Here is a 25,588-nt window from a genome sequence, read left to right as displayed (position 1 = left end):
ATGGACAAGTTGAAGTGCCCGAGCTTCTTCAAGTGCAGAGGGAAGGAGGTAGGGGTCTGGAAACGGTGGGAGGTGTGGGGGTCTGGGAAGGGAACACTTCAGGGGAGGCCGTCTCAGGTTTTGCCTTCTGCCGCTGTGCCTTGGTTTCCACATTTCTCTTCAATTGCCTTCAAGTGTGCCTGAGATGTCCCCACAGGGTAGAGGAAAAAGAGAACAACTCTTACTGGGGTAGCCAGAAGGCTGAGGATCGATCACCTCAATCTCTGCCGTGGGTATGCCCACAAAATCCTGGGTTTTGTCCCTCTCCAGACTGTGTCCGTATGCCGGAGGGAAATGGGAAAATGCATTGTCCTTATCTGACCTGAGGAACCCTCCATACCCCAGAGCAGCTAACAGGTTGGGAGAGAGCCCCTTCCCTCTGAGGTGGAGAGAGAGCTACTCCACCTGGTGGGACAGGAGAATTTGTCTCTGAGTATCACCCTGTGGCTTCCAGCCAGGGATAGGGAGAAAAGTTAAACTTGCCTTAACTCCAAACATCCCAAACTATATCAGCCTATAGGAAAAAGAGTCTATAAATTCTTTCTGTTTTAGTAGAAGCTATATTGGATCCTTCTTCTCAAAGAGCTCCTACAATCTCAAGAGTGTTGATTTTACCTAATTCATCTGTGAGACTTTTGTATTTGAAGCCTTCATTTGTCCTTTATGCTGGGTACCACATGTAACCTTTCTAGCAAAATTTGGATGATCTCACCCAAAGAAGTAGTAAACATAGCCACCTCAGGCGGTTTTTGGTTTTGTTTTGTTTTGAAGCAGCCATTAGCAGAAATCTCCTCAGCCTTTGGAAAGTGTTTCCCTTGGCTAAGTAAGGCTTTTGGGGTTTATTCTCCCCCCAACCTTTCTTTTTTTCTTTCTCTCTCTCTCTGGTGTGTGTGTGTGTGTGTGTGTGTGTGTGTCTGTGTGTGTGTGTGCGTGTGTGTGTGTGAAATTATGCTTCTGTGGATTTTTAATAGTAGAAAGACAAACTCTTAATATTTTCTCTTCTCCAGAAAGTGACGGCTTCATCTGAGAATTTCCATGTTGGTGAAAATGACGAGAATCAGGACCGTGGGAACTGGTCCAAAAAATCGGATTATCTTCTATCTATGGTTGGATATGCAGTGGGATTAGGGAATGTGTGGAGATTCCCCTATTTGACCTACAACAATGGTGGAGGTATTCCCCCCCCCCCAACTTCTTTCCCTTCCAGTTTAAATGGTGTGCTGTATGGCCTCTGAGGCTATTTTAAGAACTGAGGAAAGGTATAGGACAGTTTGGGTTAGTGGGGGGATGGGAAACAAGCATACTGTGTCCATCATTAGACTATGAGTTGCTAGCTCCAGTTAGGAAGCTGGCCTCACAAAATCCCCAGGTATAAACTTGATAAAAGTTGTGCGTTTAGCACTTCTGAGTCTCTGGTTTAGGATCCAATGTAATCTTCCACTATGACTTGCTTTTCTTCATTTATACAAGTTCCCGTGATAATCTGTTCAGACTCAAGTTGTGTTTGGCTTAATTTAAGGCTGAATCCGAGCAAGAGGCTGGGGATTCTCATTCTAATATGAAGTTCAAATACACTGGTTGCTGAAGTAGCATAAGGCATTACATTTTGGAAACACAGGTGTGGAAGGAGTTGATTAAAAAGTAAAGGTTTAGTATTTTAAGTTGCAATATTCAGTTACATGTATTCCGAATTGGATTGACCATGTAGAGGATCCTTCTAGGAGGCAACAGACTGCAGTTCAAGACTCTGTGTTTCATTTCTGCAAAATGATACTGTTTATACCTCAGAGATCATTAAGGAAGACTCAATTAGAACAAGGAGAAAAAAATAACTCTGATGTGACACACAAAGGGAAACAAAATGAATTGCACAATTCTCTAGTAGTGTTGAAATAACTTTTCACTTACACCATATTTTATTTACTTGTAATTATAGGTTCTATTCGAAGTGTAGAGGTGACATGCCCTTAGATTTCATAATTGGGAGCCAGTGAAACTGTGCCACTATAATTATTTTTCTTGATATAATAGGATTTTGTGTGGTGATGTTTTAATCTTATAGTGCTTGTTAATTGGTTGCATTAGAACATTCATATTGGCCTTTGGAGACTTAAGAGAGAAGATCTGTTTATCAAACACTTTCAGTGTTGGTGGCAATAAATTCCCTTCTCTGGAGCCTACGTCATTATTCATGGGTTGGGTCTAAGTTTGAACTGGAAAATGAGTTAGGAATCCAATCGTTTGGGTGTCTAAGTCCTAAGGTCTAGTGTAGCGAAGAGCAGTCAGACTCCTTTCCAGCCTCTAGTGTTCAGGTTTAGAAAAACCACCGGTTCAGAAATTCCCTGTGACTTGCCATCTTGCATCGGCCCACTGGTGGTCATAAGTTTCCAGGGACTGTATGAAACTAGGTTTAATAGAGAATTTGAAACGTAGTCCCCAAATGCTATTATTTGTTGTACGCTATTACCTCTCTCACCTTTTCCTCTAAAAATTAATATATCGCATCAGTTCTCAGTTATTGAAGATTGTATCATCTGGGTAATGCATGATCTAGGCTCTTTTGATTTTCTTTCTCTTCTGTCCAAGTGTAAGAGAGGAACATGAAATTCAGATTTGCCAAGTGTTAATAGATCAGATTTTTAAATATGGTTAGGTTTGGAAAACTATTGCTAGAATCTGGAATCATGTTTATCTAGAGATTCTTTTTATCAGTTTATGAAAGAGAAGTATCATACAACTGTAGGGTCTAAGACAGCAGTATTAGCAATTCGTGACTGGTGTATTATACTAGCAATTTACCAATTATGGTTGTTAATAAAAACAATAATATAATGGGTAAAAAGCTATATATGCCACTCAGGAAAACAATCCTTTTTTTGAAAAAAAAAAAAAAGAAAAAGCCAACAAACCTATTTATAATGGGCTAGTAAAATTTACCTTACTGTTGTATTTAGACAGGTATAGTCTGTATTACTTTTCCTCATATTTATCGTTGGTAAGCCTAAAACTTCTATTAGTCATTGTAGTGATGGTATGTACATTGCAACATCTACAAAAACATATTTGTCTCTATGTTCTAGTGACTAGTGACTTGTACATAACAAGTTTTTTATTGTCTCATTATTTTTAATGGAATATATTTTGAGGGTTGGGAAAAATGTAATTCCCAGGTATGATGTTACAATATCATATATGAAAAATACATGAGGAAAACGGTGCCACATGGGTCAGTGAAATGTACGTAATCCAAAAGCCCATTTTTTATCTACTGATCCCCACGCTTTCTTACGAAACTTTGTTAAGACTTCTAGAGTACTTGATCAAGAAGTTTAATATTCTGTCCCTGCTTCTACCTACAGTCTGGCCAAAGTACGAAAGAGCGATTTATTATGTCCCAAAAGTGGGTGGAAAAAACGTAAAATAATAAAATTTTAAAGAAATCAAAAAGGCATCTGGATAATCTAAATGTAGGAGCATTAGTCCTTCCTTTTAAAGCCGAAAGTTAACTTTTCTTGAGAGAGAGCGAGCACGCGCACATGTGTGAGTGCTGGCGCGAGGGAGGGGCAGAGGGAGGGGGAGGGGCAGAGGGAGAATCTCAAGCCGACTCTGTGCGGAGGATGGAGCCCGATGCTGAGCCCATGGCCCTGAGATAATGACCTGAGCCAAAATCAAGAGTCGGACACCTAACAGACTGAGCTACCCAGGTGCCCCAGAAAGTTAACTTTGAATGTACCTCAAAGCTCCAAAATCTTTTAACCAAACCAAGAAATTTCTTCTTCACATTGAGGAAAGACCCTTATGACTATTTGAAGAATAATCCACATAGCTGCAGTAACTTCCACTCTGAACCACGTTTAGCATTTGCACCCGAAGTCTTGAAAAACAAATAGACTATGTATTTGGAAAGGAGGGAGGAGGGAAACTAACTTTGGAGAGATACTGTGGGCCTGCCATTTTGTCAAGTCTTTTCACAGAGGCTCAATAATTCAACCTTTACCATAGACGGATGAGCTGGTATCGCTCTCCCCATTTATGAAGAACCAGAGGTCCAGAGAGGTTAGGTAAATTGCCCCAGGTCACATAACTAGTAAATGGTGGAGTCAGGATATAAATAAACCACAGCAACCTCTTTAGGTAATACTAGAATCCCATTTCACAGATGAGGAAACCAAGGTTTAGAAAATCGACTAGTTTCTCACAGAGAGTAGTAAATCTGGGGCCTAATCCTAGTCCTCTGACTCCACTATATCAGAATGCTTTCAAAATGTTATGCTGGTTATCAAAGTGCCATCGGCATTTTGGGACCTAATAGCACTTTGGTTCTATTTTGCATTTTCTAGGTGCCTTCCTGATACCTTATGCAATCATGCTGGCCCTGGCTGGCTTACCTCTGTTCTTCCTGGAGTGTTCGCTGGGACAATTTGCTAGCTTAGGTCCAGTTTCAGTTTGGAGGATTCTCCCGTTGTTTCAAGGTTGGTATTCAAGTGTTTTTCTCATTGTGCCTATTGGTCCCGTGGTGTCTATAGGTGTCCTCGCTAGGGGGCGCGAAAATGTTTCGTATTTGGACATGGTAAAGGCAAAGAAGCAGACGGTGTTTCTCTGAATATTTGCCAGAGAATTGAAAGACCGCATGGTAATTTGTATTTGTTTCTCTCGGGCTGAAGATACAGAAGGGGTTAGGGAGGATACTAGAGGGGGTTGTAAGGGTGTCGTTATTTTCCTATAGTCACCTTTTAAAATCCCTTGGCACATAGTTACAGTCCTGTTGTGCGTTCATTTCGGGCTCTGGCTTTTTTTCTCCTTCATATGCAGTCTTTTGTCTTGTTGCTTTCGCATATCTTTTACAATGCCTCATTCAGAAAAGTTGAAAGGCAGGTCACTATGTTTTCTGGGTTACTCCCTAATAGAATAGGACACTGGCGAAGTTTTTCAAAGTGCCTTGATTGCTATTAAACATCAAACAGCCCTCCTGTTTGAAGATGAGATATCATTCTGCAGCATCAAAAATAAATTTAGAGTGAGGTGAATAGAACATTGTGCGGGGAATATTAAGGAAGCCACCTCAAAAGCAATCTCGAGTGTCCAGGTTATATTCAGTATGCTAAACTGCCTCTTGAAACTAGGGAGTTCAAGAAAGTGGGGAAGTTTAAATCCAGATTGTTGCTGATTATTGACTTTCTTTGCATACGCTGGTAGAAATGCTGCGCGTTAACTCTGCACCTTTGTCAATAGGATACGAGCTTTGAATAGTGTTTGTCCGTTTTTAAGAACATGGACGGCACTGGAGGAGATTAAGCTCAGTGAAATAAGTCAGGCAGAGAAAGACAATAATCGTATGGTTTCACTTATTTGTGGTACATGAGGGAGATCATTTAGAGAAGGAAGGGAAGAATAAAGGTGGGGGGACAGAGAGTGAGACAAATCATGGGAGACTATGGACACCGAGACACAAACTGAGGGTTTTAGAGGGGACGGGGAGGGAGGATGGGCATTAAGGAGGGCACGTATTGCATGGAGCACTGCGTGTTATATGCAAATAATGAATCACTGAACACTATATCAAAAACTAATGATGTACTGTATCGTGACTTACATATAATAATAAAAAATTAATAAAAAAAAAGAACAGGACCCACGCTGATAAGAACTTTCTGACATAATAAGGGAGTAATGGCCATGGGCGATTCTTTATGTGAACTTGACGGATCCATACAGGTCTTCTGCCCTTGATCTCAGTACCATTTTCTAATTAACTAAAAAAATGGTTTCAGAAAGCCAATTATCAAAATAATTTTAGATTTGGGAAGAAAGCTATTTAGACAGTAGTCTTTCCTCCCCACTCCCCTGCCCCCTGCAAAAAAAAAAAAAAGAAAAGGAAAGGAAAGACAGTGTTTGAACCCGCTTTCTCATTTTCAAACAGATTTTGTGGAAATTGAGATGCAGCTGTGTTATGAATTAGCAAAAGATACTGTACTTGTTTGTTTTTGATTTCAATTGTTTTCTTTTCCAGGTGTGGGAATTACGATGGTCCTGATATCCATTTTTGTGACAATCTATTACAATGTCATAATCGCCTATAGTCTTTACTACATGTTTGCTTCTTTTCAAAGCGAACTACCATGGAAAAACTGCTCATATTGGGCAGATGAGAACTGTAGCAGGTCACCTATAGGTAAAGTTCATTTATTTATTTAAAAATATTGTGAACGGAGCATCATTCTTTGATCTTTTCTAATAAGCTTAAAGGGTTACATGTTTTTCTAGCCAATTTAGGGGCAATTTAAAGTGAGCCACAGGTGGGGCGCCTGGCTGGCTCAGTCGGTAGAGCATGAGACTTTTTGATCTCGGGGTTGTGAGTTCGAGCCCCATGTTGGGTGTAGAGATGACTTAAAAATCAAATCTTGAAGTGAGCCCAGGTTATTGATGAAAGCAGGATAAAGCATGGATAATTTTGAAAATTGATTAATGCAATGTGTTAAGTTCTGAGGGCTGCCAGTAAAGCCAAGCCATCCTTAGGAGTAGGCAGGAGAGAAGGAAGAAAGTGGGAAGCGGTAGAGACAAGCACTATCCCTGATAGTACTGTGGTGTTTCAGGGGCCAGCACGTGTCATCCACATCATAAGTTGCTGATCTTTGGGATCACGTAGTATTGATATTGTAGACTATTACCGCTGGGATTGCCTATGTATAGCAGAGAATAGAGTAATAAAGCTTTAATGCTTCCTAGGAATGTAAAGGTATCATTTATCTCTAAAGGTTAAGTAAGTCCACATCCTAAGAATTCCTTAGATCACTAAGTCCTGTCTGAAATGATTGTTTTTTTTTAAAGATTTTATTTAATTATTTGACAGAGAGAGAGACAGCCAGCGAGAGAGGGAACACAAGCAGGGGGAGTGGGAGAGGAAGAAGGAGGCTCCTAGCGGAGGAACCTGATGTGGGGCTCGATCCCAGAACGCTGGGATCATGCCCTGAGCCCAAGGCAGACGCTTAACGACTGCGCCACCCAGGCGCCCCAATGATTGTTACTTTATAGCGGTTATTACTATACATATAATCACAGTCTGAAAGGGCAGATATTTACTCACTTCCAGCTTAGTAGCATTACTCCATTTGCAAGATTTCTTCTCTGCCCTGGCCAAGTAACAATCAAAATGATTTAATTATTTTACCACGAGAACTTTTTTTCCAGGAGGGGCACCTGGGTGGCTCAGTCTGTTGAGCAGCTGGCTCTTGGTTTCCGCTCAGGTCATGATCTCATGGGTCCTGGGGTTGAGCCCCTTGTCGGATGCCACACTCAGTGGGGGGTCTGCTGCAGGATTCTCTCACCCTCTCCTCTGCCCCTCTGCTCGCATGCTCTCTCTCTCTCTCTAAAATAAATACATAAATCTTTAAAAAAAAACACTTTTTTCCCCCCAGGAAAGTACTTGTCTAAGTACGTGTCTGTGTGTGTATTCTTTTTTTTATAATTTTTAGTTACATATTGTAATGTCACTACGAATACGGGGGAGAGCATCCGAGTGAATAAAAGCTGGGTAGACGTCAACAGTTTAAACTGCATCAATGGAAGTGAAATTTATCAGCCAGGGCAGCTTCCCAGTGAACAATACTGGAAGTAAGTACGCTGGATGATCTACTTCTTAAACAGATGTTATTTAAAATGTAAATAACAATAAAATACAGATCAGCTCCCTCCTTACCTCATCTAAATAGAAAAAAAGAGGAATCAGAGCAAATTACTACTTGATAGGACTCAAATGCTTACCTAGCCTGTGTGGGGAGTAGCAACCTGCAAGATCAGCTTCTAGTCAACAAATTGTCGTTTATAAATTGTCTATCAAATGAGCACAATACTGTCAGTAATGATTTGTTCTGTGCTTATCATGTGTAAGTTAGGGCATTGCTCTGAAGAAAAAAATACTCAAATTTTAGACTCTAATGAGCAAATTCAAATAATAAACTGTTGGGTGATGAGTAATATTGGGGGCAAAATTGCTATTTTAAAGCTGCAATTTTTCATTATCCATTTTGCTTATAATTGTCATTATATGATATAAATAGATATTTGGAATTATATTTATTTGTATTAAGTTCAGTTGATCACTCTTTACTCTCCTCACTTATCCCTTTTACCCTTCCCAAACTGCCTTGATTATTGCTGTAACGAGCTCTCCCTCATCTACGTGTGTTCATGCTCTGTGCGATCCTTTTAAAATTTGGATCTTAAAATGTTCCCAAACACCAAGCTAAGTATTAAAATCCTACATCCATGCATGTCCCTATTAGAAATCATTGATTTTTACAGAAAGCCGTTGAAAAAGGCACAAAAATTGGGACCATTTAGGTTTGGTGCTACCTATGAGTTTGATGAATAATTTAATTTTAGGTGTTTTCTTCATCTTTTTACCTTGAGAAAAATACTGTAACAAATAAAAGAAATCATCTGATGTAAGGGTTGTTTTTTTGTTTTTTTGTGGGTTTTTTTTGTTTTTTTTTTTACATAAAAGAACTTTGAAATACTAGGGGGCGAATCATAGCTAAAGGAATTAGTAGATCTTTTATTCTAGGGATTGGAACTTTGGACTGGCTACAGTTAACCCTAAAGTTCAGAGCCTAGCTTTTCACTGAACTATTTTTGCCCCTCTGTACAATAGTGTCAATCAATAAAAGGCTCACATGGGGACGCCTGGGTGGCTCAGTCGGTGACGCGTCTGCCTTAGGCTCAGATCATGATCTCGGGGTCCTGGGATTGAGTCCCGCATCCAGCTCCCTGCTCAGTGGGGAGGCTGCTTGTCTCTCTCTGTCTGCCCCTCCCCCTGCTTGTGCTCTCTCTCTCTCTCAAATAAATAAAATCTTTTTTTTAAAGAAAGAAAAGTCTCACATGACACTGATGTATTAATAAGATAGACTACTCATGAAACATCTCCCTGGATCATAGGTATTACAAAATTCAATGTATGAGGACAAGTGATTCTGTGTTCATAAAAAAGCCTTGTGTGTTTTCAGCAAAGTGGCGCTCCAGCGGTCAAGTGGAATGGATGAGACTGGAGTAATTGTGTGGTATTTAGCACTTTGTCTCCTTCTGGCTTGGCTCATAGTTGGAGCAGCGCTATTTAAAGGAATCAAATCTTCTGGCAAGGTAATTTGGAAAACACATTAGATAGTAATGTAGCTCTTCTCCAATTTCATTGCAGTTCAATGTCGAGCATAATCAAATGCATGTTTTTTTTCTATAATGGGAACATTCGAATGTGTGAAAAGCTTTCTAAGTAGGTAGCCTAGCCATAAAAAATACATGAGATCCCTGCCATTGGTACAAATACAACAAAACAAGCAAAAACTAGTACTAGGCTTGTGCGATTACAGTTGACCCTTGAACAACGTGGGGGTGAGGGGTGCCAACCCCCCTTGCAGTTGAAAAGCCAGCTATAACTTTTGACTCCCCCACAACTTAACTACTAACCTCTTGCTGTTGACCAGAAGCCTTACTGATAACCTAAAGTCAATTAACACCTATTTTAGTATGTTATATATATTATATATCTTATTCTTACAATAAAGTAAGCTAGAAGGGTGCCTGGGTGACTCAGTGGGTTGGGCGTCTGCCTTTGGCTTGGGTTGTGGTCCTGGGGTCCTGGGATCGAGTCCTGCATCAGGCTCTCGGCTCCTCCCTCTCCCTCTGCCCCTACCCTCCCACAACTCATGCTCTTTCTTTCTCCCTCAAATAAATAAACAAATAAATACAATCTTTAAAGTAAGCTAGAGAAAAGAGAATGTTATGAAGAAAATTGTAGGAGAACATACATTTACAGTATTGTATTTATTGAAAACAAAATCCTCATCTAAGTGGACCCATGCAGTTCAAACCTGTGTTGTGCAAGGGTCAGCTGTATTCAGAAGTTGGACCCTGATAGCTAATATGGCATTTGGAGGCTTGAGTGTATATTTTAAAATCATGTGTCCTATTATATAAATAAGTATCTTGAATGGAATTATATATTGCGATGTTTGGTTTGGCAAGTCTAGATCCTCATTATATAGGGTTAGTATCAGGATTCCTTTAATGCGAGAGAGGAAAAAAAATCAAATATGCAGTCGTTGTCTTAAAGCTGGCCAAAATTGACTTAGAACCCTCTTTTTCAGTGAAGAGTCCTCTTCTGAAAAACATATTTTCCCCCTTTATTGTTTTATTTTTTCAACTTTCCCGAGAGCATCATGGCAATTTCAGGGAACAACATGAAATTTTCTCCGTGAACAGTTGTACGGTACCCAGAAAAGTGAATATTTATGTGTAATTACTAGACTGAAATCTCCTTAAGGATGGAGGACAGGGATAACTGTGGATACTATCTTTGTATTCCTGGTATAATATCTAGCGCATTCAGTTCATGCTAAATTATAATGAGACACTCTGTTTAGACCACAAAAATACTGTGAACCTCACAAAGTCAGTGGAAACATTCCAAAATAATGTTTCAGTTGCACGTTTTTGAAACCTGTGGTTCCTTTTTGACGTTCATATTGAAATAATGCATTAAAGGCCATTTGCCCAGGCGATTAATTTTTATTGGTCTCTGGATGACTTTAAATAGTCTCCTTGGGCATATTATCAAACATAGGACATCTATGGATCAAAGAAATCATCCACATTAATGAAAAGCCAGCCTCAAAGGCAATCTGCTCATCTGGAACCATGTGTTATCCAGGCTATAAGTTCACTGCTATGTGTGCTATCAAACTCTCTTAATGGTAGCTCTAAGGATAATAATATCAAGTGTTCAGTATTCACTTTAATCAGCTTTCATGGGATTTGGACATCTACTAGGAGATTATTTTCCTTCTCCTTGGGGACTGAATATACACTAACTATTGCCAGCGTAAAATCATTTCCCTTCCCACCTCCATGCAGTAATTTACCAAGAAGTGATATTCAGTCCCTTCAGACACTTATAAAGACATATTTAGGAAAGCACTCTACCTAGATTCCAAGTTACCACTGCTGATGTACTGTGTATTTACAACATGAACCCAGGAAATACTGCTTCATATATCAGAGTGTTTTGAAAATGGATCATCTGAGAGTGGGGAGAAGAGAAAGAGAAAATTATGCCACTTTTGGCATTGGTATCACCAGGTTTATTAATAACTTATGAAATCTATAATACTTAATTTTACTAACGTCAACTGGCTAATAACTTTGTTCATATATGATTACATAACAGGACTTAAAAATTTAACTTATCCACCTCTGGTTGTTTTTCTTGGTAGGTGGTGTATTTTACAGCTATTTTCCCCTACGTTGTCCTGCTCATCCTGTTAATCCGAGGGGCGACCCTGGAGGGTGCATCGAAAGGCATTTCATACTATATTGGAGCACAGTCAAATTTTACAAAACTTAGGGAAGCCGAGGTAAGATTTCATTTGGATTTCAGATTATCTGAGGAGGTAAACCTTAAAAGCAAACACTGAAAATCTTTGTTTGCACGTGAGTGTCATAATGTAGTGGCTTACAAAAGCAGATGCAGTTAACTTTTAGTGTTTCTGCCTACTAGGAAGTCCAGTGTAGCCATTTAACATGATACTAGTGCTTTCCTTTTGGAAATGAGATAATCATTTTTAGCAGTAAGGCTTTAAAAGTCATATTATTTATATAACTGATTCTATTTGACCAAAAGTATTTGGGGCCTATTAATCTGAGAGAGAACCTTTCATGTTTGGATACCTACTTACAAGTTGATGAGTAGGATGGTGAGACTTCTTGGATAAACTCATAAGATTTCAAGATTACAGGTGAAAGTCTAATGGTCTAATTACACATTTTAATTGTCTTCAAAAGTTAACATCCTCAAGTTAAGATCAAAGTGTACCTAATGGATTAGGAAGTTAAACCACAAATTTGAAATGAATGAAGCATTCCATAAACAAAACTGGTATTTGTAAACATAAATGTGTGCCATGAATATGAATCAGGTAACCCTCTTTTACCTTTAGTCTATCTCCCGATAATGGCTGTGTGTATCATGGATACATAAAATCTTTTACACTTTTGACTGCAGAGAGCATATCGATTAACTGTACTCTATATAGGATGCTTCTATTCACACAGCCTAAGAATGGTTTCACTTTTTCAGTAATCGCATTCACATTCATGGCACACATTAAGCTTCTGGCCAACTAAAACACCAAGTCTTATGTTGAAGTCCAGAAACACTATGTTACCATTATCTTCCATACTAGCAGTGCTATCCAAAATGGATATTACGTTTTTTGCTATGGTATTCTTTGAGGAACTGATGTTTATTTCCAGCAATTTGCTATTTTTTAAATACTTACAATCTGGATATTTATTTTTTTGAAGATTTTATTTATTTATTTAGAAGGCACATGCAGGGGGAGGGGCAGAGGAGAGGGAGAGAGAGAATCTCAAGCAGACTCAGCACTGAGCGTGGAGCCCGACACAGGCTCCATGTCACACCCTGAGATCACGACCTGAGCTGAAATCAAGAGTCGGACACTTAACCCACTGAGCCACCCAGGCACCCCACAATCTGGATATTTAATTATTGGTTGTAGAATCTTTCTGGTAAGCAAGTCAAATTTATCAGTTTTTAGTCATGGCAAACCATCCTTTACTTTTTTTGAAAATTGAGATGTGTGTGGTCTTTGGTTTCCCATATGCAAATAATTTTCACTCAGTAGTTAACCACAACAGCCTTAAATTATTTTAGAAGTATGAACTTTTATTATTGTACTCTTGGAGATTAATAGAGTTTGATGTGTCCACAGGCCATTTGTTTATTTCTTCATTTATCTTGGGCCCCACATCTTTTAACCTTGTTTGTTAATATCTTCCCAACTGGAAGACCATTTTCGATGATGAATAAGAAACAAATAAAATGGAAGTTGGGATTCATCATCTTCTCTCTGTTAGATAAAATAATAATTTTAATTACTATTAAAGATAAAATATTAATGCACCCTCAAAATGGTAAACTGTTATATAAATATGAGCACACAATGATTTCAATTATTGCTGTTATACTCTACTGTTCTAGATGCAACATTTTCCCAAAGAAGTGGACCCTCCATTTTCTTTAAACTTCATAACTTTGAGCACAGGTGAAAAGCCCCTTTGATATTCTTTTAGTGACTTTTACAAGCCTCAGATCACCTGAGCTCTACAGTTCCTGAAAAATTTATATGATTATTTTATATTGGTCCACTTCAATGTCTCTATTACCTTTAAAATATCAGACCTAAACCTAAAGCTCCCTGTAAAACATACAATTTAATCCTCCCTCCTCTTCACCCCGATACTAACAGTACCCCCCACTCCTTCTTTGGGTTTGCTGGTAATGATAATTTTTTCTTAGATCTTTTTTTATTTCTTATATTTCTTTTATTTTTATTTTTTTAAAATATTTTAGATTTTTTTTAAAATTTAAAATTAAAAAATTTTTAAATATATTTGTTTTATTTTATTTTTATTCTTATATTTCTTTTATTTTTATTTCTTATATTTCTTTTATTTCTCCATATTCTGAGCATGGGATTATAATTATATATTTTTTCCTTTTCTTTGAATATCTGAAATTTGTTGCAATCTCTAGGAGAGCAGAGAACCATACAAATTTATAGCTAGAAGGGTCTTCTGGTCTTCAGCGATTATTTTACTAAGTCCTTCATTTTACAGCAATGAACTAAAACCCAGAAAGATTCACATTTAATTAAGTTTACACAGCCAGTTTGTGCATCTTGAATGAAGATTTTCTAATCCCTAAATTAGTAATTTTGTGGAGCTATGAGACTGATGGCCATGGAGATTAGAACTGTGTTTGGGATTCCGCTTCACTTGATTTGCAACCTAGGTACACATCATGGTCTGCAGTAGCATTTTGATAGAACCTAGACCTGCCACCCCAGTTTCCAGCTCCCCATAACTCACATACGAATACAAAATGTATCAAGTAAAAGCAGCTGAGAGATCAACATAAGTGTGTTGTTCATCTCTTAATATGTACTGGTGCCTAAGAAATAAGAGCATTCTATTTGTAACGATTTTGTCACAAGTGAAATAACATCTATCTGTCATCTATCATCTATCTATCTATCTATCTATCTATCTATCTATCTATCTATCTATCTACCTATCTACCTATCTATCTAATCTATCCATCCATCCATCCACCCATCCATCCACTTTGATCTATCATCTATCTATCTATCTATCTATCTATCTATCTATCTATCTATCATCTACCTATCTATCTGTCTATCTAATCTATCCATCCATCCATCCACTTTGATTTCTACTGGCTGCCTGCCATTATAAAGCCATTATAATGTAATAATAATCTAACATCAAGCTGTATTCTGAAGACCTAGTGAATTTTGCTCCCTAACAACTCTTATTTCTATTGAAAGTCGAAATAGATTACATACCTTTCAAGGGGGAATTATAGTTTTTAACTTCCATAAAAGAAACTGAGTATCAATTTATGATTGTTTTCCATAATAACAGTAATAGTTACCATTGAGCATCCTAATTGTTTACATGTGCTAGCTTATTCAATTCGCACATCATTCCTAGTACACTTATATCGTCATCATCTTCAGCATCTCCATTTTACAGATGAACAAACATGCTTAAAAATGTTAAATAAATTGAAGTCAAGGAGAGTAAGAGGAACTGAATGTAAACTTCGTTCTTTTTGACTCCAGAGTCAGAGCTCTTTGTCGCCATGTTACATTGCCTGTTTTTCACTGAGCAGTCCCGTTTTAAAATGGACTAAAAAAAACCCACTTTTGCCCAAATATTTGCCAATCTATTTGAAATCTACACAATTAGGTTTTTTCTTTGGGTAATGTTGTATCTACAGAAATTCACTGTTAACACGGATTTGCCTAGATTAGTTTCTAAGATTATTAATGAGTAATTTTTAAATTTAAATTATTTTGTAAGTTTAATTTAAATTAATAGGTAAACTGTAAAAGGTAGACTAGTAAAGGGGTAGGATTAGATGAAGTGAGTGGGAGGCTGCTTAAAGAGTCGAGGTCGGCTACGTGAGGCTCTAATCGAACAAACACGGGATGAGGGAACTGGTGATCTAAGGGATTCTAAATATATCACCATTCTTCAAAAATTGCCTTGTACTATCCTTGTTAAGAATGGATATGTATCTATCATCCCCAAATTCATATGTAGAGTCAATAGAATTTTAATCAGATTGACAGCACAGTTTTCCTCAGATCTTGAGAATGGATTGTAAAATGTATGTACAAGAGAAAAAGGCAAAAAAAAAAAAGGTGTTTTTGAAGAAGGAAGACTTGTTCTAGCAGATATGAAACAATATTACAATGCTATAGGAATTAAAATACTACAGTGTTAGCACAGACATAGACTTACAGACCAGCGGAAGAGAAGAGTAGTCTCAGAAATAGATTCATGAACATTTGGAACTTGATAGGTAGCAGAGGTAGCAATGCAGATCAATGGGGAAAGGATGGACTATCTAACTGATATAACTGACATCCAAGTGATATAATTGATAGTATCAATTGTCTTTACAATTGATACTTCATTTAGAAAAGAAAATGAATTGGGCTCTCCAATTTAATATGTACTGTATCCATTTTTCTGGTTAATTGAAAACAATATGAACAAAGCTTTAAATCTTGTAGAAGAAAATGTAGGACAGTATCTCTGATCATCGGCTGAAGATTTCTTTTCAAGTCGGAGCAATCAAGGACAATACATAAAAGCAAAGATGGGCACCTTTAGTTACATTAAAGCAACAATAAAATCTTGGGCTCATCAAAGGTCACAATGTTAAGAGGTGAAAAGAGTAAGCCACAAATTGGGAGGAAAAAATGACATATATAATAGACAAAGGATTAGAATCCAGCATACATAAAGAATTTCTAGAGGTCAGAGAAGACAAATAGCCCAAACGAAAAACTGGCAAAAGACATGAATAGGAATTTCACAGGGTAAAAAATCCTGTGGAATATAAAGACATAAAACCATACCAAACCTTATAAGTAATTAGGGTAATGAAAACTCTCATTTGAGAATATTAAAAATGCTGATCAATATTGGCAAGAATGTGAAGCAATGGAGCTCGGAGCTCTCACACCTAGCTGGTGAGAATCCGAAGTGTAAAATAATACGGCAATATTTCATAAAAGAGAAGATGCATATACTCTTTGACATCACAGTTCCTCAACTAGGTATGAGGGGACACGCACGGGGATACTTACTGCTACATCATTTTTAATAGCAAAATATTGAACCACCTCAATGTCCCTCAACACGATAGAGGATGACCTGTGGTATACACAGTGGGGCAATACGGCAGTGAAGAAAATGTTCAAAACTACCTATGTTTAACTAAACCATACGAATTTGTCTATATTTTTTCAGTTTTGACACAAAATTGAAATTTCATATGGTTCAAATTGATAATGGAGAACTCTCATACAATACAGAATGAAAAAAGGCAAGTTGTCCAGGTTCACATGCATTAAGAAAACTTTTCTATCAACTCAATAATGTGAAAAGCTAAATACCATATTATTTGGGTTTACATGTGCCTAGGGTAAAAATCTAAAGAAAAACAAGGAAATGAGAAACCCAAAAGTCAGGATAGCAGTTACCACTGGAGAGGGACGGGTGACCTGATCAGAAAGGGGCACTGGGAGGCTTCCAAAGACTGGTAACATTTTATTTTTTAAGCTGAGCAGTGGGTTTGGTGTTGTGGTGTTTACTTCATTATTATTCATATTTATTCATTTGTATATATGAAATCTTTCGAAGAAGTAAAAAATTTGAAGGGTATGTTTTTAATTATCTTCTCTTATAGGTTTGGAAGGATGCTGCCACTCAAATATTTTACTCCCTTTCAGTGGCGTGGGGGGGCCTCGTTGCTCTGTCATCTTACAACAAGTTCAATAACAACTGCTTCTCAGATGCTATTGTAGTTTGTTTGACAAACTGCCTCACTAGTGTGTTTGCTGGATTTGCTATTTTTTCTATATTGGGACACATGGCTCATATATCTGGAAAAGAAGTCTCTCAAGTCGTAAAATCAGGTATGTGATGCTATACGTTAATAACTTTGATTAAGTCGGTATCGCTCATTTAAGAAACACTAATATATTTTACAGCAATTTACTTAAAGCGCTCAAACAAGGTTTAGGGTGTTACATTTTCTTTCTCATTTCATCTTATATAATTCGATCAATGATGTAGTAATTCTTAAATGGTCTGAGAAAACAGGACTGTATTAGGGAACAATTGTTTAAAAAGCTTATTCTCTGAATTTTGTGGAGTCCTTAATATGAACTGCTTGCTGTACAAGTATTGGCATCATGGATGCCTTTACATGCGTTAGCTTCATTTAATTAATGTATATATATATATATGTATATATATATATATATATATATATATATATGCATGTGTGTATTCATATGTATATGACTGTATGAGAGTATGTCTGTGTGTGTGTGTGTGTATTCCTCCACATACACATGCAGCCTTGGGTCTGAATTTTTAAAACACAGTAATATCATATAGATAGAAACCCAGGTAAATTTGAGTGTCCAGCTGTGTCCAGCTTTAAAGGAATCTGAGTAGTGAACTTCCTAACTTTAAAGACGTTAGCTAGGGATGCTTAATTATCTGGCTAAGATTCTTAGGAAAAGAATTCCAGAGTTCTTGGTAGTAGGAATCCCTCATTAAATTTTTATGTATGGCCAGTATCATTTGATGGCGAGACCAATGCAGGAAAATAGAATGTTAGGACTAGAAGGGACCTGACAGATAATCTAGTGTCCAACTCCTCGTGTACAGAGAAGTGGACTGATGCACGGAAATGTTATGCCTTGCAGAAGATTAAATCATTAGGAAGTGACAGAGCCTAGGCTAGAAGCTAATTCTCCTGAACCCTAGGTCCTCTGGGAGTCTGGAGAAACTTAAAATATTTAAAACAACAAAGTGTCACATAATACAATCGGAAAAAAAAGTTAAAAGCACCTCTAACAATAATATACATGAAATAGAAAACAGGATTCAATTTCTAGTTTTGTTACATACAATTTTGCGCGTGCCCATTTACTAATTAAAATGGCACTACGGACAGTGATTCTGGGCGGACATTTGGAGAGACGGCTGAAGACTACACCGGGAGTTCCGTAAGCATAGCTTTCTTGATAGTGTAATTCTTTCAGAATTTCTAGGCTTAATTTAGGCTTCTGGGGTTTAAGACAGTTGTTATTCTTCATGAATCTTTAAAAAATGAAATAGCTTAAGCAAAATTGTTGAAATAGTTCAGATTTCTTATGCGAGAAATGTACCATTTACAAAATGCATCTCACTGGCTCAATTCACGTCACTCGCTCCCATTATCACTTCGTTGAACAACCAAGTCAAATGTTTTCAAAAGCACAAGTGAAATAGCTGCCCGAGGATGTACATCACGGATTGTGTCGCCAGATTAGAATGAAAATGTTCTAGTATCTTATTTTGAAAATGTCCAAATGTGTGAACTTTTTGGCAACTAATTTAAATAAATGTCATACATTTGTCTTAGGCTTTGATTTGGCATTCATTGCTTATCCAGAAGCACTAGCCCAACTCCCAGGTGGGCCATTTTGGTCCATATTATTTTTCTTCATGCTTTTGACTTTGGGTCTCGACTCTCAGTTTGCGTCCATTGGTAAGTAATACTCCCAGATATTACCATATCCCTCATGTTTTACTCACATTTCTTCTACTTAAAAACATTCTTTTCTTACCCTTGTTGCCCCCATTAGCTTTTACTCTTAGAATCTGAAAATTCTTTTTAACTCAATTTTAAAGACAGAAAAATACCAAGTACTCACGTAGTAGATACCCAAAAGGAACAGACGGTACTATTTTACATTTGCTTCAGAAATGAAATTGAAGTCCCCTCTGTTTCTCTCCCTAATACAATTCACATTTCTTCCTTCCTAGAAACAACTGTCACCATGGATTATGTGTGTTATTCAGTCCATGTCTGTATATGTTATGTATCCATAAATAACATACAAATGTTGTCACATAAATGCGAAGTTTCATAACATACATATCGTTCTGACAGTTGCTTTTTACAGGTATTGTGGATCTGTGTTGATACATACGCATACAGACCGAGTTAATTCACAATCTGTTGCCGTAATGTTGGGTATTTGGATCATTCCCAATTCTGACAAATGACACACGCTACGGCAATGATTGCTCTCGCACGTGGCTCTACGTACACACAGGGATTTTCCCTAGGGCACACACCTACATGTTCCGAAACATTATTCATCAGACCACTCCTATATGACACACTTTAATAGTTGACTATGTACAGTATAAAGTCTGGCCTCCTCTAGTTGACTTTCAAAGCCCTCGAAAATTTCAAACCTGTATCTTAATCCTTTCACCCCTACATCCTTGTGCTTTCAGCCAGACTCTGTTTCATGAACACATTTATTTCTTAAACCTAGAAGGCCTGTCTCCATGCCATTTATTCAAATATTCACCTTATTTAAAAGTTCTAGAATTCTTCCTTCTCTGTAACCCTCTTTCAAACTACATCAGCCCTCAGGGATGCATTATCTTGTAGTTACAACCGATGAAAAACCTTGTAAAACAGAATAAAAACCACAAAGAAAGAGAGCTGCATTTGGTTTTTATCCGAACCAACAAGTGGTGACTGCCAAGAGAAAGGATCCCCTGGATTTTTAAAAGCAAGCGGTAGGCACTGGGTGTGATACGCAACTGAAGAATCCCTGAACTCTACCTCTGAACCTAATAATACATTATATGTTACAGAAATGAATTTAAATAAAAGAAAATGTAAAAATAAATACATAAAAAATAATACACTTCATTGAGGGGAAAATAAATAAATCAATAAAAGCAAGGGTAGGACCCAGAGTATATTTTCTGCATTTACTTGTAAATTTGATTAATAGAAGTTGAATTCTTTGATTAAAATTATTGGCAAATGAGTTGACCTATGACATGCCCTTTTTTCCCCCTTCTGAAGAAACGATTACAACAACAATTCAAGATTTATTTCCCAAAGTGATGAAGAAAATGAGGGTTCCTGTAACTTTGGGTTGCTGCTTGGTTTTGTTTCTCCTTGGTCTCGTCTGTGTGACTCAGGTATTACTATTTTTCATAGACAAATCATTAGCTGGAGTGTACTTTATCATCTAAAGGAGGAAATCAAAGGTTTAAGAGGATGTTTAGGGACAAGTCCAAGTCTGACCCAGCTCAAGGGTTTCGGAGTTCTAGCCCAGAGTTTTTCCCATTATAGCACAGTTTTGATAGTTAAGTATATTGTGAAGAGGGAGGAGGCCCAATAATGGACAATTTCCCCAATTACAGTAAAGTTATAGACTTCAAACGCAGGCTCTATTTTTGGCAGCTACTACACAGCACACAGACCCTGCATATCATTTCGATAAGCACCTATTCTAAATGCTTATTTTTTTCCAGTGACTCAGTGTAGGATGAAAGGTGCATCCTTTTTGAGATATTTAAAGCCACATTTGTGTTTACATTTGAAAGTATTCCTCTTCAACATCTTAGCACAGGTGAAACCAAGGAGCACATGTTAAAACCAAATGAATAGATTCGATTTCAAGACTTCATCAATCATCAAAATAATTAAAAATATACTTAGATGTCATTGGTATGTTTTTCTTTGGGTAGGCTGGGATTTACTGGGTTCATCTGATTGACCACTTCTGTGCTGGATGGGGCATTTTGATTGCGGCTATACTGGAGATAATAGGAATCATCTGGATTTACGGTAAATAGCAACTATAGAGTTCTCCGTGCCTTTTATTGAGATAACCTAGTGTGATTCTGTTTCATTATGTTTACTGAAACCGCAGAGTATAATATTACTGGAAAAACTGCTTAGGAATGAAATGTAGTTAAAGGTGTATACTTCATTGCTATAGTATAAGAAAATGTTTAGACAGAAAGATAATCTGGGGCCACAGTGATTAATGGAGGAAAATGTGAGCAAGGACTGAATGCACTCTTCCTTTTTTCTAAGGCGGGAACAGGTTCATTGAAGATATAGAAATGATGATTGGAGCAAAAAGGTGGATATTCTGGCTATGGTGGAGAGCCTGCTGGTTTGTCATTACACCTCTTCTTCTGATTGTAAGTATTAATATGCCATGAATTTGAACATTTGAACATTTCTAAGATAAACTTGAAGAATAATTCATATTGGAGACAATAAGGCAAACTAAGGTCATAAATTAATGACTTTCAACTTTTGCTTTATGACTACAAGTTGCCTCAAATAAAATGCCTTTGCAGTATTGTTTTTGAGGCTATAGGTTTAAACGTTGACCATTTGAGAAAATGAACAGGCTCCCAAACGTAAGACTTAAAGGCCCTACGTACTTAAAAATTATCAATAGAATAGATAAAAATAAATCATTCATCTGCCGTTACCCTAAGAAATACGCTGAGTCATCTATAATGCTCTTAACCTCTCTGCTAAGACCCAGACTCGGCCTGCAAAGGACTGTGATCTAAATACACTAATTGCTAAGAAACAACACTCAGGTTTTAATACATATTTCTTTTCTTCATGGGAGGGATTTACTATCTGAAATTACTAAAAGAAATTCACCACTGCCAATGGAGGCAATAGCTTATGTTGATTTCAACACCTGGTGCTATTTAGGAACTGAGGGAAAGCAAAAGATAGCTTACTAGAGAGACCTGGCATATAGACACGATATCATTAAACAACAGTTCAGGGCAGTCGATGACAAAATAAACACTTAATAGGATGGAGAATTACTGCAGTGGTGGAGGTGGGGCCGTGGCAAAGCTTCAGAGAGGACGGGTTTTGGTTCTCATTGCCTCCATGCTTCAAAGCTTTTCCTAGGAAAGGACATTAAATAATGTGATCCAGAATTTGCTTCACATCTGAAGTATGATGTTTGTTTCAGAGGGTGTTAAGTTTTATTTTTTTTTCACATTTTATAAGGTCAGTTTCAAGTAGGGAGCAGTTTGGGACTGGACGTACTGAATTAAAATATTTTGGATGCTCCATGTTCTAGCTAAATGATTTGGACAGTGGTACTAAATATTGTTTTCCTCTTCTGACAATTCTCCATAATAAAATAGGCTCTTTATCAATTTAGAAGTGCTCGCTAGACTTTCTAGCCAGCTAGTTTTTATTGATTACATAGCTTTGACAACTGGGTTTAATTTAAAATGCAAAAGTATTAAATATTAAATGATATACATTATCATCTATTTTGTATAAAGTGATGTCAAGTCATGGATACTTCAGCATCCTTCATCCATTCTCTTGTCGTTAACGTAAAAAAAATTATGATAATTGGGAAATACATTTAAATTACTGTAATTAAGTAGAATTAATCTATTAAATCGATTATTAATCTATTAGATAAAATTAATCTATTAAACTTGAACACCTACTTGATAAAGATTCCTACATTCCATTTCCCCACTGATTTTAGTAAAACCTAGACAGCTCAATAATTTAGAGAAACTACTAGGTGACTCTGCTTTTTGTTTACTTGGTTTTGTTTGCTTTATGGATTTCTAAATAATTAGTTTTAATGCTGCAACCTGTCTGGGAGGTTTTTTAAAAGTTTTTTTTTTTTTAACTTGGCTTTTAAGTGTTTTCCTTGTTAAGATTCAGATTTCACTGTTTTACCCAAACATACATTGAGCTTGTTTTTCTCTGAGAGAGAGGCTGAAAGTGAAGTGTGCTTTAGCAAATGCATACCAGGAGCGCGTGACTGTGTCGTGTTTGGGTGTGGAGTAAGGGGTGCTCTGTGCGATGGGAAATCATAGAAAGAACTGCTAAGCAAGGAGGAAAGCATGTACACTAAAGTATACTTCACATTCTCCTTGAATTAACTGGTATGCTGGCTAGCTTATAGCATAGAATAAAACCATACTATTGTAAGTGAAAGTTAAAAGTTCAATAATGGAAATGTTCAGATACTGTTTTATTTTCGATCTGAAATCATGGTAAAGTAGTTTATTGAAAAACATGTTAGTCCAGTATTTGTACCTTTTATAAATATATGGAGGTGCTCATTTTGGATGAATTTATTCAAAGCCAAATACATTTTATTTAGATTAGTTCATTTAGCATTATCTTCTGGCTAGTTATTGGGTTATCTGAGTTGCTTGGATGTATCTTCATTTTAATTGCTTTTGATAGATTATTTCTAAGGAATGAGATAAAATTCTTAACGATTAGTGCAATTGACATCGTTAGCGCAATAATGTCTAATCTTTAGTATTGTCTCTTCATACTTTACTTTTACAGGCAATTTTGATCTGGTCATTGGTGAAATTTCATAGGCCTAATTATGCCAAAATTCCATACCCTGACTGGGGAGTTGCTCTAGGCTGGTGTATGATTATTTTCTGCATTATTTGGATTCCAATTATGGCCATCGTAAAAATAATTCAAGCTGAAGGAAATATCTTTCGAGTAAGCACATTTATGTTCTTTATACCCCACGGAAAGCACTTACAGAACGAAGATTACTTCTATGGTGGTAATATGGAATTATGAACCTTTAGGCTGCTTCTATACCTGATAAAATCATCTGATTACTACGCGCATCGCATAGCTTTACGCCATATATGTATCTGTGTGTCTCGTACTAGACTTCAAGCTCCTTTAGGAAGAGTCTTTCGTTGCTTGCTTCTATATCCTCAGGCCCTATGAGAGTGCTCAGCACATAGAAGTTATGATATTTGTACTTGTACTGAGTTGTCCCTGAAGATGACACAAAGCAAATGACCTTTTTGCTTTATATATCTATAATCTTTAAATACATTGTCTAGTTATAATATGTGTCCTCATAGTGTGTTTAGACTGGGGAAAGCCTGGTAAATTATTTCAAACCCAGTCTAGGCCCTGAGTGATCCCTCTTGCATGGAAGTGTTGTAGGCTGATGGAGTTCATTATGACATTTCACTAGGACAATGACTAGGACAAATCTCAAGAGTCAGATTTTAAATAATTTCCCAAGCCCACCCCAATCAATGGTTTGACCCTGGAGCTCCCTTTGTCTGGTTCTTGAGACCTCCCAAGTATACACTCATTTAAATCCTCACCTAACTCTCCCTCTAAGGGAAGGACAGAAATGTCGGACAATTCAGTAAAAATACGTGGTTGATTCCATTGTTCAAACGGGCTCATACACTTTCTTTTAAAATTATTTACATACTCAGTTATTCTGGTTTCGTTAGTGTAATTCTAGTAACAGTTAAATTTGAGTATCATTTTTTTAGCACACTGTATTAAGAATTTTGATGATCACTTTTTTACCTTTTTATGGTTCCTATTTCATTTTGGTTAGCAAAGAAACTTAATAATATGGTTTGATATTTGCTTGTTTACAGATTGTAGCACTTATGGTCTAAAACAAGCTTTTTTTCTTTTTTTTCTTTTCAGCGCATTGTAAGCTGCTGCAGACCAGCTTCTAACTGGGGTCCATACCTGGAACGGCATCGTGGGGAGAGATATAAAGATATGGTAGATCCTAAAAAAGAGACTGACCATGAAATACCTACTGTTAGTGGCAGCGGAAAACCAGAATGAGATGTGATTTTTTAAAATATGTGGTCATACAATGTGATTCTTTTAGAACAGAGGAAAATTTTATTTATTTGTATGTTAACTGAGTAGGAAAATGTATATACTATGTTCATGATAGTATAATCTTTTTTCCCATTTAAGCAGGAATGTAATATAATGTGAATCTACTAATACTTAACAATGTGATTATTATATTTCTTTTTAGATTATCTATCTGTATAACACATACATAGCTGTCTCTATGTCACAGTAACACTTTTGTAAATATTACCATATTTTTCTAAGATACTGAAGACTTTATTTTGAGCCAGTTGTTTAGAAAATTGTTATATTTTCTATTATACAAGTTTTAAAATATTATTTGCTTATATTTTCTTAGTATACAACCTTTCTTTTCCATAAAGCTGGGGAAAATAAATCAGTATATTTAAAAGAAATTGTTAAAATTGAAGGCCTCATTTAACTAGAAATGCTATACATATGTGAAAAAATGGACTGTGTATATGAGCACTATAGTTTAATACTTTTAATCCAAATATATCTGAAATTTTCATGTATTTATGGGTCTCTTTTTTCTATGTGAACATAGCAGTTATGTTCTTTACTTACAAATAATGAAATAAGACAGAAAAATAAGGATTCCATGGCCAGTAAATGATAAATCTAGAAAACGGAATCCAGAATTTTTGAGTACTTCTTTCCCCATATAATGTCTTCCTTAGGTTATACTTGCAAGAATATATCTCCCACCTAATTTCTACTGTGTTTCACAAAATTAAGAATTGTTCTTTATACTCTCTGAAATCTAGGTTTATTTTCAAATAGAACATGGGACAAAATACTAATGAGGAAATGGCTTCAATCAAATCTAAAATCTTTTGATTGTAATATATTGTTAATAGATCA

At 36.8% G+C, this 25,588-nt stretch overlaps 1 protein-coding gene across 1 annotated transcript; it reads left to right on the top strand.

Annotated features, from left to right (window-relative positions):
- Nucleotides 1–24,855, top strand: SLC6A14 (solute carrier family 6 member 14). Its single transcript, XM_045779387.2, has 14 exons — nucleotides 1–48; nucleotides 1,047–1,212; nucleotides 4,380–4,511; nucleotides 6,050–6,211; nucleotides 7,512–7,650; nucleotides 9,042–9,174; nucleotides 11,304–11,444; nucleotides 16,898–17,126; nucleotides 18,629–18,754; nucleotides 20,099–20,217; nucleotides 20,770–20,869; nucleotides 21,122–21,231; nucleotides 23,399–23,566; nucleotides 24,539–24,855. The coding sequence occupies exons 1-14, from the start codon at nucleotides 1–3 to the stop codon at nucleotides 24,683–24,685; spliced, it is 1,920 nt and encodes a 639-aa protein (XP_045635343.1). The 3' UTR covers nucleotides 24,686–24,855.
- The last annotated feature ends 733 nt before the right edge of the window (nucleotides 24,856–25,588 follow it).

Source organism: Ursus americanus, chromosome X, assembly GCF_024610735.1.
Source record: "Ursus americanus isolate L20-20 chromosome X, mUrsAme1.1.p, whole genome shotgun sequence".
Lineage (NCBI taxonomy): Eukaryota > Metazoa > Chordata > Mammalia > Carnivora > Ursidae > Ursus > Ursus americanus.
The sequence above is the reverse complement of the archived record's forward strand: the minus strand, read 5'-3'. Positions and strand labels throughout refer to the sequence as shown.